Raw genomic sequence first — 13,522 nt, 5'->3', positions numbered from 1 at the left:
TGTTAATAATAGAAAATATATCACTCAATATTTTGATCAAATTACCATATTAACCTTTTAAATATGCATATTAGATGAATAAATTTAAACGAGTATGTTAAAAATGTTATAACTATGCAGTAGTTTGGGAGATATTCAGTTAAATATTTTGTGAAAAAATTGTCAAAATTCGTGCGTGCACGGGATCTAATCTAGTATATGAAAAAACTATCATACATATACGAATTTCTAACCCCTTGCGCAATTGTTAGGTACTCCCGAGAGTACCTTGCTACTTTTACGCTCGCATCAAAACGATATCGTTTTGGCTTTTTTCTTATGGTGCATCATGCTCACTGTGCACCATATTTCATAATCCACAAATTGGATTCGATTGAATTTTATGTAAATAACTATTACCTAAATAACATAGTTATGGAAATAATAGCATGGGTAGAAACAAATGTATATATTAACCTTTAGTTTACAAAACATGGGTAGCTGTTTTAATTAAATAAAAAAAAAAAAAGTTTAGAAGTAAAATTTGTTTCATATTAAATAATATTATTATAGATGGAATGTATCATACAATTTTGTTCGCTTTTGATACAATGACTTCATCTGTATTTGTGCAGGAAGAATCTTCTGAGCTTAATGGTAAAGTAACAAAGAGTGATAAAGAAGCTTTTTAGATGTACAACAATTATGCATATAAAATTGGATTTAGTGTTAGGAAGGGTAAGACTAGGACAAGGGCTAATGAAAAGACACAAATTGATCATGAGAAGGTTTACGTGTTTTAAGAAGGTGTCAAACGTAAAGAAGATGCTATACCAAAGTCTTTTAGCAAATCGGGTACACGGTGTGGATGTAATGAATGGTGTATTTAATTTTCTATTAGTAAAGATAGGGTATACTTGGGTTAGACATGTTATGCAGCATATCATTATATATGACATATTATTGTGTCTTCTACCTTCGCATTTTATTTTTAATTTTAAATTCTGTTGTTGGCAGGGAGTCACTACTATTGGCGTGAACGTGTCATACCATTAATTAATGGTGTATGTGGTGCGCCACGCAGAAAATCCGTTAGATTAAGTAAAGGGGGCAGAAGCGTATTTTTTGATGCTAAAAATAATCAAAGAATAATAAGATGAAAATGAAAATGTTCTTTATTTATAAACAAATGAAAATGATGCTAAAAGAATCAATGATAAAAACGAAATATTACTTTATTTTGGAAAAAACTATCATTACATTGTTTTGTAGTTTTCTAACGTAACCAAATATTTTTCAAAAAAATCTTGCACGCATAGGGTGTATAACAAATATATTGTACATCAAGATAACTTTTACCTAGCTTTTTGTAACTTATTCAAAAGTGATGTACAATAAATATTATACACCGGAGTTTCAAAGTTAACTTATTTAAAAGTGGCGGCTCATGCTATGGCTCACCTATCCCCTCTTGAATTTTCTACAAGAGTAGGGCTGTCAAAAAGTGACCCGACCAGGAAAACAGACCGAAACCAACCGACGTCCGAACCGAATATATCCGAGAAATAGTCAGACTGAAACCGGCCCAAATTGATCCGTTGTTGACCCGTAATCCGATTTAACCCGTGAATTGAAGACCCGGACCCGAACCGCTAGCAACCCGAGAAGACCTGCAATCCGATTTGCATCCAATAACTTTTAACTGAACTAAACCCGCAACTGATCCGATAGCAATCCGAAATACTCGATAACAACTGCAATCAACCTGACCTGATAAAAACCGATAACCGATTTAACCCGAACCTATTCCATTCGAATCCGAATTCAACTGAATTGTTGCCAATCCGACCCGATTAAATTCCATTTCGGAAAATAACCCGACTCGAGTTAACCAGATAAACAAAAGTTGGTCGAGTAAAAAAAAACTTGCTTTAACCCGAATCCTACTAAATTACTCTTCATTAATCTAACTCAAGTCCTGGATTGAACTATTAACTATGTAAATCCAACTCGATATATGAAGATTTATTATTTGTTCTATTTATATTAAATAATCCGGAGACAAAGTAATAGAAGTTTGGGAAAAAAAAAATTGGGATGAAGTCATAGAATAATCGAGTGATTTGACTTTATAGAGAACTCGAGAGCCACTTGATTAATAGAACACAAGATTACAAATTTAACTCGATATAAATTAAAACCGCAAACATAATCTGTAATTGACCAAAATTCGAGGTACGTCTTATCAAAACTTGAACCGAACTCGGGACTCACCGACTCATACTTGACCCGAATTCGAGTGTTAGCCGATCTGGAAATGACCCATAGCCAAAGTAAATAGATCAAATTATAACCGAATCCGACATACACCCGAACCAAACTCAATCCAAACCAAATTAAATCAAAACGATAAAAAACTGTTATAAACCTTAACCATTTCCAACCAAACCCGAGATCGACCCGAACTGAAGTTACCTGATCCGAAAGCGAGTTCATTCTGAAACAATTTATGACACAACCTCACCCGAACCAAAGTTATCCGAACCGATCCGAATCGACCCGAATAGAAATATTGACCCGACATTAATAAATTTTGAAGTGACCCGAACCGTTTATAACCGATCTGAAACCGGTCCGATGACCCGATTTGACAACCTAGGTGGGAGGATGTCCTAGTATCGTGGATGATGTATTTGCTTCAGATTTTTGCTTGATTGCTAATGAAACTTAATGGCGGTAGCCGTTTTCCATGAAAAAAAAAGTTAATTCAAAATGCTTAAAAGTTATTCCGATATATGTAAAAAGTTATCTATTTTTAGTGATCAAAATTTTCATTTTAATAAAATTATTCCTTCTAATTCACTAATAATGCATAAAATTAATCATTTCACCGTTAAAATGTTTGTCCGTTAATTTTTTCGATCTTTTCATAATATAAAAGTTAACCAAAATATATTAAATGTTATAAAAAACTGGGTAAAAATTATTCTTATATACAATAAATTTATTGTATATCTTATGCGTGCACGACCTTTTGTATTGGTTGAAAGTTGAATAGTCATGGTGGTTGAAGATTAATTAGGAATGATGGTTGAAGATTAATTAGGAATGGTGGTTGAAGGTTAGGGATGAATTGTAACCGATGAAATTTCACATTTTTATATTGTTTTTACTTGTTAAACGGATGGGTACTTAAACAAAGTAGATAGGAGGGGGTAAATTGAAATTATGACATTTACCTTCTTTTACACCTTTAGTAGAAAAACAAACATTTACTTTCTAATTTGGATGTTTAAGATTGGTTTAATAAAATCAATGACTATGATTTTTTATTTTTTTTAAAGGAAAAGTACACACAAGTTAGGATAGTCTTTTCTCAAGACTATATCCTAACTTATCTAAGGAAATAAAATAAGAAAATGTATTGTCTATATAAGTATCGAGGTGGCTTGTAATATGATGATCAATAGATGCAATGTAATCAACAGCACGATTAGTTTCTCGATATATATGCCGCGAGATATAACTGTCCAAATTAGGAAGCAAATGTTTGATGTCGTACATAAGCAGCTATATTTTCCACGGACATTGAGTTCGTTACTGCAAAATCTGAATTATAAGTAACTTTCCCTCCATGAAAATATGTCAAAATTGTTTTCCATTAATAAAGCCATTCAATGATTAGGCTTAAGCATGTGTTATAGTAGTCGACTATGACTTATGCTAGAAGCATCGAGTCAACAACGCTCTAACAAAGTCAAATAACCACCTTGAGGCAATGGAAATATCTGTTTTTGTGATACCATGTTTTGTATTTATCAATTAGAACAACCAATTTGGGTCACTCAATTAGTTTCCTTGTGTGAACACATCACACCATCAATAGACGATATGACACAGCCACACAAGAGACTGACTATAGAAATTACGGGGACCTGAAGCAATGAACAACTGACAATTTGAAATCTATAAACTGAGTTTCCCCCCTCTTTAGATAAAGTATTCCAGAAGCAAATATATATTGATTAGGACAACATTTATTTTTACATGAAATATTACCACAAAAGTCTATTTGAAATACATTTACACCATCAAAAAAAGATGGATCAGAACTCTGTATAGTCCTTCACATGCCACTTTTGTACAGAGTGAAGAGAAATGAGTAAGCAGGACATATATACGGAATATACCTTAGGCTGGCACCACCTTGCCCCCTCCCCCAAAAAGAAAAAAAGAGGTGAAAAATTAATACTTGGTAAATTGTTAAAAACTTGACAGAGAACTGATGAAGCCTTCACCGATCATCACTTCCAAAAAATAAAGCTACCGAGATTGTAATTCCTCATCTTCAAAAGCTATACTTGAAGAGATTGAACTCCAGCATTATCACTTTTACTAAATTTTCCAGCAAAGGAAGCACCTCCTTGATTAACAGTAGCTGGCGAAGAAGGTCGTTTTTCATCCAAGCCATAAAAAGGGCAATTTTGGAACGCATCAAGGCTGCTTGCTAGAAGACGATTCAGGCCACTCATGCTATCACTGAAGATTAAATTTTCGCTATAGGATTTACATGAAGGTACATCCAGCTCTAAAGGTCCTAATGAGTCAGGCTGTAAATCAAACAAAATTATGTGACGATAAGCAATGATTACTAACACACATTGACATGATGATAATGGAACGATGATGCCGATTTTCATTCCCAAAGAGGAAATAAAAGGGCGAAATAAGGGACAAGCCATTTATTGAATAAAACGATGGATAAAGATGAAAACATACCCAATAAATATCTGTCAGACAACTGAAATCTTTAGCAGAACTTCCAGTTTTATGGGTTTCAGATGGACATTCATCCATTGGATCCTCCGGGATATTTTCCTCCGCCATGGCTTCCTCATGTGAATCCTTCATGAATAAAAAAAATTGTGGAAGTCAGGCTACGTTTGTGGACAGAGTTCAATAAGACGTACTACAATTGAAGGAATAACATGTTTACAAGTATCCTTTACAAAAAAAAATTAAAAAATATCAGGTTAACAAATTTTGCAATTAGGGAAAACCTGAGCTTTGGTGCCGGTCCTTGCTGAACTAGTTCTAAAAAAGCCTGTACCAGCATTTGAAGCAGCAGTTGTAGTAGAACTTGGAACCTGGTTGCTAATGACAGCCCTATTCTGAAATAAAAATGCATCACGAGTTTCTTCAGCATCCCAAATTGATGATGAATGTGAAGAAGGTCCAGAGAAGCCAAGCTTGGTTTGACTATATATATGGGCAGCGATTGCTGCATCAAATGAGTCACATGTAAATGGAATCGCCTCAGCACACCGAGAACTTCTAAAAATAGGACTTTCAACACCGTTTGCACCCATAGCATCTATATCTTCAGTAATTAGGTCACAATCGGTGGCATTTGTAAGGCTATCAGCCCACTCTCTAGTTGTCAAACTTGGAGTCTTTCTTACTCTCTGATCAACCTACAGAAAAGCACAGGGAGCAGAACTTGAGAAGCTTAAAACAACAATGAAAAATGTCCGTTAGCAGATGTTCCATATAATGGTTCTTGAAAACCATAGGCAGCACAACTTTACAATGTATGAAATAATTGTCCATATTTTTCTCACAATCAAGCCATGCGCCCATGCCTAACACCAGATAGCTTATTGATGTAGCCAACAAAATCTCCTTTAAACACTCATATTTGTTGAAAAAATTCCAACTCGAGAGAGTTTCCCCAATTCCGCATAATAGCATGGGCAAGCATTAACTCGTCATGTGATGTTCTAGCATTCTCGATAAACTTCAAAATGAAAAATAAATAAACAAGCATGATGTGTCAGCCCAGACTAATTTTTGTCCTGCTAGAGGTCATATGGTCATGGTCATATATTTATTTGCCAAGACAATGTGGCAATTAAAATTAGGAGTAGAAGGAAGAGATAACTGCGTCATGTCTTGAAGAAGAAAAGGAAATTTTGTAAGAAAAATTAAGAGGAAAAAAGAATTAAAAAGTTACATGAACATACACATGATAAGCTATTATGATACCCACAACCAGAAAAAGGAACAGCAAAACCTACATTTTTTTTCGAACTTTTTCCATCACAGGCTTCATTTCTCTTTGACACTACACTTGGTCCTGTGTTGTGCGTCTCAAAGACATCGTTGGAAAAATCAACAACATTATTCTTGTTCACAACACCAGAAGTAGCAGCTGCTAGCTCTTTAATAGAGCTGTTTTGTTTTTCTGAGATTTGATGATTGCCCAGAAAGTGATCAGCAACTTTATCCAGCATGTTCGTCTCTCCTGTTGGTAGAAGTAACTGTTCCCTAAGTGCTTCCCGTCTACTATTTTCTTGCACATCAATATCGATCGAAGGTACTGAAATAGTTTGTGAGCTGCCTGACTGAAGCTCAATGCTAGATATCCAGCCATATCTTCATTAAGAAAAGAAAAATTCGATGAATAATTAGTGCTGCTAAGTAACAACTAACACGAAGAAATATTGGAAGTGGACAGAACCTCAATCGGAACACTGCAGGGCTACCAATCACGCCATAGACATCAGCAGCAGTTACAACTGAATCTCGAGTCCATCTCTGATATCCCACCAGATTTTCTCTCTGACAGTGGACTGGAAAAAGCATGAGTTCCCCAGATGCAACGTTGGAAGTACCCCACTTACGATCAAGATGTTCTAGAATGGATGATATCTTCTTTCGTGTACTTAATGTCAGCTCCAAATAAGGATTATGCTTGTCCTGCATAGCCATCCATGAGAGCTCGACATTGACATTTTATTTAGCTGCTTTTACTCAACGTGACAATTAGATAAGTTGCATTATCTCACCTTTTCTAGTGCTTTTCTGGTAGTTTCATCAATTGGGAACAACTGTAGTTTAAGTTTCATGGTAGCTTGTACATTGTCCTCAATGGCCATGCTTTTGGAAATATTTGATGAGTTTGCTTGTTCTGGCACTGAAGGGCCTGAATGAGTTTGCTCTGCACAGTTCAATGAACCTATACAAGTTTGAGTAATGACGAGATCGAAAATCATTCAACTTATTTGAAAGGACATCAATGCCAAACAACTGATTGAACAGATAGCACAATCAATCCACCTTGGTGGGCATTGTGATTTTCACCAGCAGTGCGCTCAAGGTGCTCAGCAGCATCAGCTACCAAGGAGACGCCAGCTATGGCAGCCTTCTCCCATCTTTTGATTGCAGCTGCAGAAACAGCACCTCTATCAGACCAAATATGACAGTAACAATTACTAAGTCTGTAAAACAAGGCAGGACTCTGGAGCTCTTTCTCGATGCTGACTTACACGCCGGATAAATTTATTGAAAAAAAGGAAAGCAACCAAAAATATAAATATAAGAGTTCCCACGTAGAGAAATGCAAAAGCCCCAACCGTAGACAAGCTCATGATTAAAACTTATCCAACTAGACAATCTCGTGATTAGAACATTATTGATTTGCTATACGCTCTAGATCAATTTACCCACAGTCAGTCCAACAAAATCAAGAACTCAAGACTCATAGGTCGTAACTCATGGCGATAAAAATGAAGGATTTGTACCAGATTTTCGTCGTTGCCTTGTTGGCTTTGTATTAGAGGACTCTCCTTTATTGCTACTGTGAATAACACCAATGTTTAAGCTACGTCGTGTTGAAGACCCTCTTCCTGGTCCGGCTTTCTGAGTATTCTGACAGTCAACTAATACAGTTTTTATAGCGCGTGCATCATTGGCAGACAACTTGTTCTGGTTTGTAGCAGGAGGTGAAGGAGAGGAATAAATATCCCCTTGAAGTGCTTGCTTCTTTACATTCTTCTTTCTATCTTTCATAAGTTGGTGCTCCTGCAAGCAGAAGGGAACTCCCTGTATTGAATTTTTCTCCCAACTTCATAGTTCTATTCACAATGTAAGATAATTCATATTTTAGACTCACCAGTGTATCTACAAAAATTTTGTACCTACGCGGCTTTAGGTGAAGCTTTGAGGCCTTGCAACTGTATTTTACAAGTAAAGACCACCTGATACAATTGAAAAGTTGTATGATAAGAAAATTCCAGAGATGCTGATGAGGAGACAGTAAAGAAAAACAGTTGGTTAATAAGTCTACAAAAACATAGGCTATTAGAAGAGACACATGCCGGCACACGTAACAACTACAACTGCATCTGCAAAAGCAGAAAGCCTTAATGAACTATTTAATGAGAGATCAAAAAGTTCCAGGTTATGTTCAAAAGGACAACCTAAAAGCCAATTCCCGAAGTAAGAATTTTTTAAATTGCTAATTTGCCAATCTTAGGTGACTACACAATATTTACTGTTGTTCAAAATGTTGGCATTGTCACTTATCTTTATAATGCGTTAATATTAAAATAATGGAGGAATGGCAAAGAAAGACTGCACCAACAACCTCTCTTTGAATAGTTAAACAGAAAGCAACTGCTCCTTAACAATTATCCACTGCCCTTGGAATTTTCTCCAAGTAAAACAAACCTAAACAAAAAAAACTTCCTTAAAGTTCACTTCTATTACAGTACACAACACTTAGTAGTACATATTTCAGTAAGACCGCTTTTTAGGAATTGACAAACTAACACTTGGCCATCTTCCACAGTTTGTAGAAACATGCTCACTTACGGCACCTTCTCTCATTGCTTATAGGTACTATTTTCCAGCATCCTTATCATCATGTTTGGTAGAAGATCTATTGCAAAATTCTGTTTTGCACCTACATAAAATATACTCTTTTCTAGTAATAGTTATTCACAAATTTATCTAGGCAGGCAATCATAGGTACAAACTACTACCATGCATTCAATTTTATCGCAAGAAATCTTGGCACAAACTACTAACTTGAAACTTGACATTATTTTACAACATAAATATTATGTGCTAATATTTACTAAACACATCATATGTTAAAAGTTTACTAAACATAAAACAAAAATAGAATGAGACCAGAATTCAAGAATTCAATCCTGCTTGTTGTCAGCATATGATATGACACAATCACTTAAACGAAATTCCATTTCTTCTATCCCCAATCCACTTTTTTGATAGATCCCTTTGCTTCATAAGCTTATGGAAGGACTCACTTTCTCAATTTCCATGAAACTGAGTGAAGGACAAAATGAAGAAAGTAGGAATGATCCTACTGTCACTGCCTCTGTTATTCCGATTCTTAATTTCACCTCAAGTACCTGTGTCGGATACTACTTATTTGGCCAAACGTAGACTATATTTTCATAAAAAGGCTGTGTTGACACTTGGACACAACATAGGCCACTCCAAAACTAAAAACCTAGACATGTGCTAGAATGCCTAGAAAATATGTAATTGCAGGCGAGAACCTTTCTGTATGCCTTCCGCATGTTTTGACATCATAATCCACAATCAGCCATTATCATACAGACCTAGGAGGCATTTAGTACACATGGCATGATGGCCGGGTGTGGCAACAAACAACAAAGCCACTTACCAGCTACAGAGAGATCTTTAAACACAGACCTATGGGATCTCAACTCCCTTTCCTGCTTAATTCTACAACCAGATCTCAACTCACAAGATGGACCCTACTCTCTTTCCTAATATCTTTCATATGCTAGTCCCCATTCAGCTATATACCAAAACCATATTTTCACCCATTTAAATGAAGCTTAAATAAGTACATTCTGAGGATAATAAGTTTAGGTAAGTTCCGTTAGGTCTGATATGGCTGATAAATTCACATAAGTCTAGTTTTTTCATGGTAGTGGTACTCCTATTTTCCGTGACGCTTCCAATGTGAAACAAACTTTTGGTTCGGGGAAATTTGTTAGGTGACACCCCGTAAGATCTAACTTTGCACACTTCATGAGGTACATATCAAAAAGTTGTTCAAAATCCATTTTGTTTAAGTGCCTCAACCTGAAGCCCTCAGCTTTCTTCACTAATCCATTAATAGTAATGTGCATGCTCATTGTTTCATTAAGGAAGTCAACAGGCTGTTCAGAAGTTGGAAATTCGGTTTAACTTATACTGATATAGTGATATCCTGCATCTGATGGGGCAACAAAGCTCATAACAGTTAATCCTATGTTGCATAGACGGATAACTGCTATGACAAAGGCAATGTAACCATTTCAGATGCCAATAAAGAAAGAGATTTAGCAAATGAAAAAAGCTGAGGACATTGTTAAGCACGGGAATGTTAGAAAACATATTACCAGCGCAGCATAGCAGCATTAGTATCTTTGGAGTTCTTGGCATCCAGAAAGCCAGGACCCAATAACTTGTTCATGCGCCTCACAAGTCGATAGTAATAATGTCTGACCTGGTTTGTAATAATAAACAGTTGGAATTCGTCAAACAAATGAACAGCATTGATGTAGAAACAAAAGCATGCACACATCCAGGGTACCTGGTCCTTGTTTTTACTTTGCACCCGACAGGTGATCTTTTCAAAATTCTGCACTTGTAAAATAATAAAATGTCTATTAGAACAATATAATTTACCAAACAAAACCATCTACGGATAAAACTTGCCTTGCCAACTTGCCGCAATGCAGTGAAGAAACTTTCCTCCTCTTCCCGTGTCCATGCAGCCCACTGCCGGGTTGGTCGTTTCTCTGCAATACGTTCCCACTTAATCATGTCAACCGAAGTGATGCTGGTTCTCCCAACAGAAAACTTTATAAAAACTACAGCTTACCAGGCTGTGGAGCAACAACATTGTCAGATAAGGATGGTAATATAGGTGGTTCTTTGTTGTGTTCAATATCGGTACCAGGACTAAGGTGTTCAAGACATTGTAAAGGAGCGTTTTCAGTTGACTGCATGCTTACAACATCACCAAGATCTCTACACCATCATGATGTAACCTCTAAGTTCAATTGCAGACAATATAACCTCCGAATCTCTAGTCATCAATACAAGCACAGTTATACTTATGACAACAATATAGTTATGGAGACAGAGATAAAAATATGTGAAACATCAAGCAAAATCATACACTCTCAAAATTAAGAAGTACCAAAATAGAAGAACTAAACCCATGTTATCAACAAACCCAAGCAGGTGAGCTCTATGCCTCTGTAGCAAAAATAACAACTCACTCGTTCAAAATCGTTTCTTGTAGCTATCCAGAAACCTCAACCGCAAAACTGATGAGAACAGTTACTCTCAAATTTTGAATTTATGCAGAAATAGAAACAAAAGATAATAGTTTTAGGTACATGATCTCATTTAGCATCAAATCTTGGCGTTGCGATTTATATCAAAGATTTCAACAAATAGAAAAACCCTCGTCAGAAGTCGTAACTACAAAAACACAATGCACTAATATTTACCAATTACTTAAAACAAGTTATCAATTGAAATCTCAACCTATCCCGTGTAAGGAAGAATCAGGTTCGCTTATATCACCAAAAAAACAAATTTACAAACAAAAAAACAAAGAGATTCAGTTCATCAGAAATCGACTAAAATAAGGGAACACACACAAAAAATAAACAAACCCAAACTGATGCACCGGAAAATTGAGCAGGAGCATAAAAATCATGGCAAAAAAATCACCTATGACAAAATTTGAACATTCGTAAATGAATTTTCTCAAAAATTAACCTAATTGCCGAATTTCTGCAACAATTACAAAATTGAAAGATAGAATTAAATTAATCGTTTGCTAAGGAAAAAAATCAATCAAACTACGGCTGAATTTCAAGAACAAATTAACCCTAAAAAGTTAGAGAGAGAAGGAGAGAGAAATGTACCACCACTGAATCGGCGGTGGATGTAGCAACTTTTTGTAGATGATGGCAGCAGAGGCGTCGAACAATCGGAAGTTCTGCAATTTTATTTTATTTTTTACTTTTTCTGTTCCTTTTTTTCTTTTGAGTTCTTCTTGTTCGGTTTAATTCATGAGAATGTTTAGAAAACTTCAATAGTTACCTAAATGCACAAATTATAAAGTACATCCGATTTGAGGATTTCTCACCACATAATGGTTTGTGTCCAATTTAGACACATGTGGGAATTATTTGATTTTTTCACATGTAAAATGGAAGAGGCTCACAAGATTGTAATGGAGTCCGTTATGCTTTGCTGGCCAAATTTTCAACATTTCAAAAAATTTGAATTTAAAACAGATGCATATTTAATACTCACATTGAAATATCTCTCTCCTCCTTCAAAATATTCCAGATTTCCTTTCGCTCCATCTTCGCGAAAACTTCCCTCTTGTAAAAAAAAAAAAAAAAAACTCACCTCCATTTTCAAGACGAGCTAGGTTTTCGGTTGATATCGTCGTGAATTCGTGAAAGCAATTGCGCGATTGACTACGCTGAGGAAGAATTCTTTGTCATAAGAGGTAAAACCCAAAACGAAAATTAAAAGAGTTTATGAATTTAGGATTTATGGAGCCTTTATATTTGTAATCTTCACTGTTATACTTAAATCCTTTAATGTTAAGAATTTCCCAGGAAAAGGGTTTATGGTTGAACTTGTTTTTCCAGTTAGGGTATGTGGTTTATTAATATTGGTTCATGCTGGATAAATTCATAAATTAGTTGGCTTATGGTGGAATTAGGAGTATTAATATTAGTTATTTTGTAACTGGGTGGGGTTTTGAAGAAATATGTATATTTGATGTGGTCTAATTATGTAAGAAATAGTGTTGATCTGGAGAATTGTACTCAAAAAATTGATTTAGTTTCAAAAAGGAACAAATTTTTTTATTGATCCTAAAATGGTATTAAATTGTAGTGCAGTTTGGTATCGAAAATGAAGTTTGGATTGGTAGATTTGTACCAAAATGGGTGTAATTCCTGGGATGTGTGTGGATGTTTATATGTGTGCATTTTAAAATGAAAGTAATTGTAGTGTGTAGTATTTGAATGTTGTGAATTTTTTGTGTTAAGTTTACATAGTAATTGTAGTCTATAAGTTTTATAATTTTGTAGGAAAATGGGTAAACGTAATGCTCCACTTCCAAAGGAAAAAAAAACCAGAGGAAGACGTTGTTAAGGGAAAGGGCATGTCTACAAGGGCCGGAACACGAACGGTAATTAATACAAGAATGCTAAAAATGAAAATCCAATTCTATTTTTAATATTTATAAAATAGTAAAGTTGTTGTGTTGTGGGTGTAGAGAACAACTGCAAGCGGGCTAAAGCCACTAGAAGGTTCTTCCAGTGGAAAGAAGAGAAAAGTCTATGATGCGGAGAGTAGTGGAGAGGAGGAGCAACGTACAGAGAGCAACGATGACGATGACGTCGTTAGTATTCATAACGTAACCACTACTATTAGACCGAAGAGTTGATGAATTGTTTATTCCTATTTTATCATGGATATCTAGTTTATGATTCTAGTTTATGATTGAATGTACATTACTTAGAATATATGTTTATTGAGTGTTGTTACATGGTTTTGATTGAGTGCCATTGTTGTATGCATCTTAGTTGAGTGTAGGTGCTCAGGTGAAGAAATCGGAGACTGTTGTGTCGACCAGGCTGAGGAAATGCGGAGTAATGCATAGTTTTATCTTGAT

At 35.5% G+C, this 13,522-nt stretch overlaps 1 protein-coding gene across 7 annotated transcripts; it reads right to left on the bottom strand.

Annotated features, from left to right (window-relative positions):
* Positions 1-3,981: 3,981 nt before the first annotated feature.
* LOC110802135 (TSL-kinase interacting protein 1) lies at positions 3,982-11,911 on the bottom strand. 7 transcript variants are annotated; one of them, XM_056828127.1, is made up of 15 exons: positions 11,748-11,901; positions 11,091-11,138; positions 10,688-10,894; positions 10,522-10,604; positions 10,397-10,444; positions 10,203-10,309; positions 7,934-8,018; positions 7,563-7,842; positions 7,099-7,206; positions 6,828-6,997; positions 6,500-6,738; positions 6,057-6,414; positions 5,040-5,453; positions 4,759-4,884; positions 3,982-4,589 (listed from the first exon to the last, which is right to left on the bottom strand). In XM_056828127.1, the coding sequence occupies exons 3-15, from the start codon at positions 10,812-10,814 to the stop codon at positions 4,335-4,337; spliced, it is 2,400 nt and encodes a 799-aa protein (XP_056684105.1). In that variant the 5' UTR covers positions 10,815-10,894; positions 11,091-11,138; positions 11,748-11,901; the 3' UTR covers positions 3,982-4,334. The 7 variants fall into 7 exon arrangements, with proteins under 7 accessions (XP_056684105.1, XP_056684107.1, XP_056684108.1 ...); XM_056828129.1 differs by lacking the exon at positions 11,091-11,138 and adding an exon at positions 11,551-11,613 and having other exon boundaries at positions 11,748-11,899; XM_056828130.1 differs by having other exon boundaries at positions 6,828-6,979; positions 11,748-11,899.
* Between the last annotated feature and the right edge of the window lie 1,611 nt (positions 11,912-13,522).

Source organism: Spinacia oleracea, chromosome 5 (assembly GCF_020520425.1).
Source record: "Spinacia oleracea cultivar Varoflay chromosome 5, BTI_SOV_V1, whole genome shotgun sequence".
Classification (NCBI taxonomy): Eukaryota; Viridiplantae; Streptophyta; class Magnoliopsida; order Caryophyllales; family Amaranthaceae; genus Spinacia; species Spinacia oleracea.
Note: the sequence above shows the minus strand (reverse complement) of the source record. Positions and strands in the feature narration are given on the sequence as shown.

What these genes read in the sequence shown, in the direction of transcription:
- LOC110802135 (XM_022007562.2), bottom strand. Translation starts at nt 10,814, where the DNA reads ATGCAGTCAACTGAAAACGCTCCTTTACAATGTCTTGAACACCTTAGT. An exon ending in AAGGCAACGACGAAAATCTG is followed by an intron (nt 7,207 to 7,562) that starts GTACAAATCCTT and finishes CTGTTTCTGCAG; the next exon opens with CTGCAATCAAAAGATGGGAG. An exon ending in GTCTGACAGATATTTATTGG is followed by an intron (nt 4,590 to 4,758) that starts GTATGTTTTCAT and finishes TTTGATTTACAG; the next exon opens with CCTGACTCATTAGGACCTTT.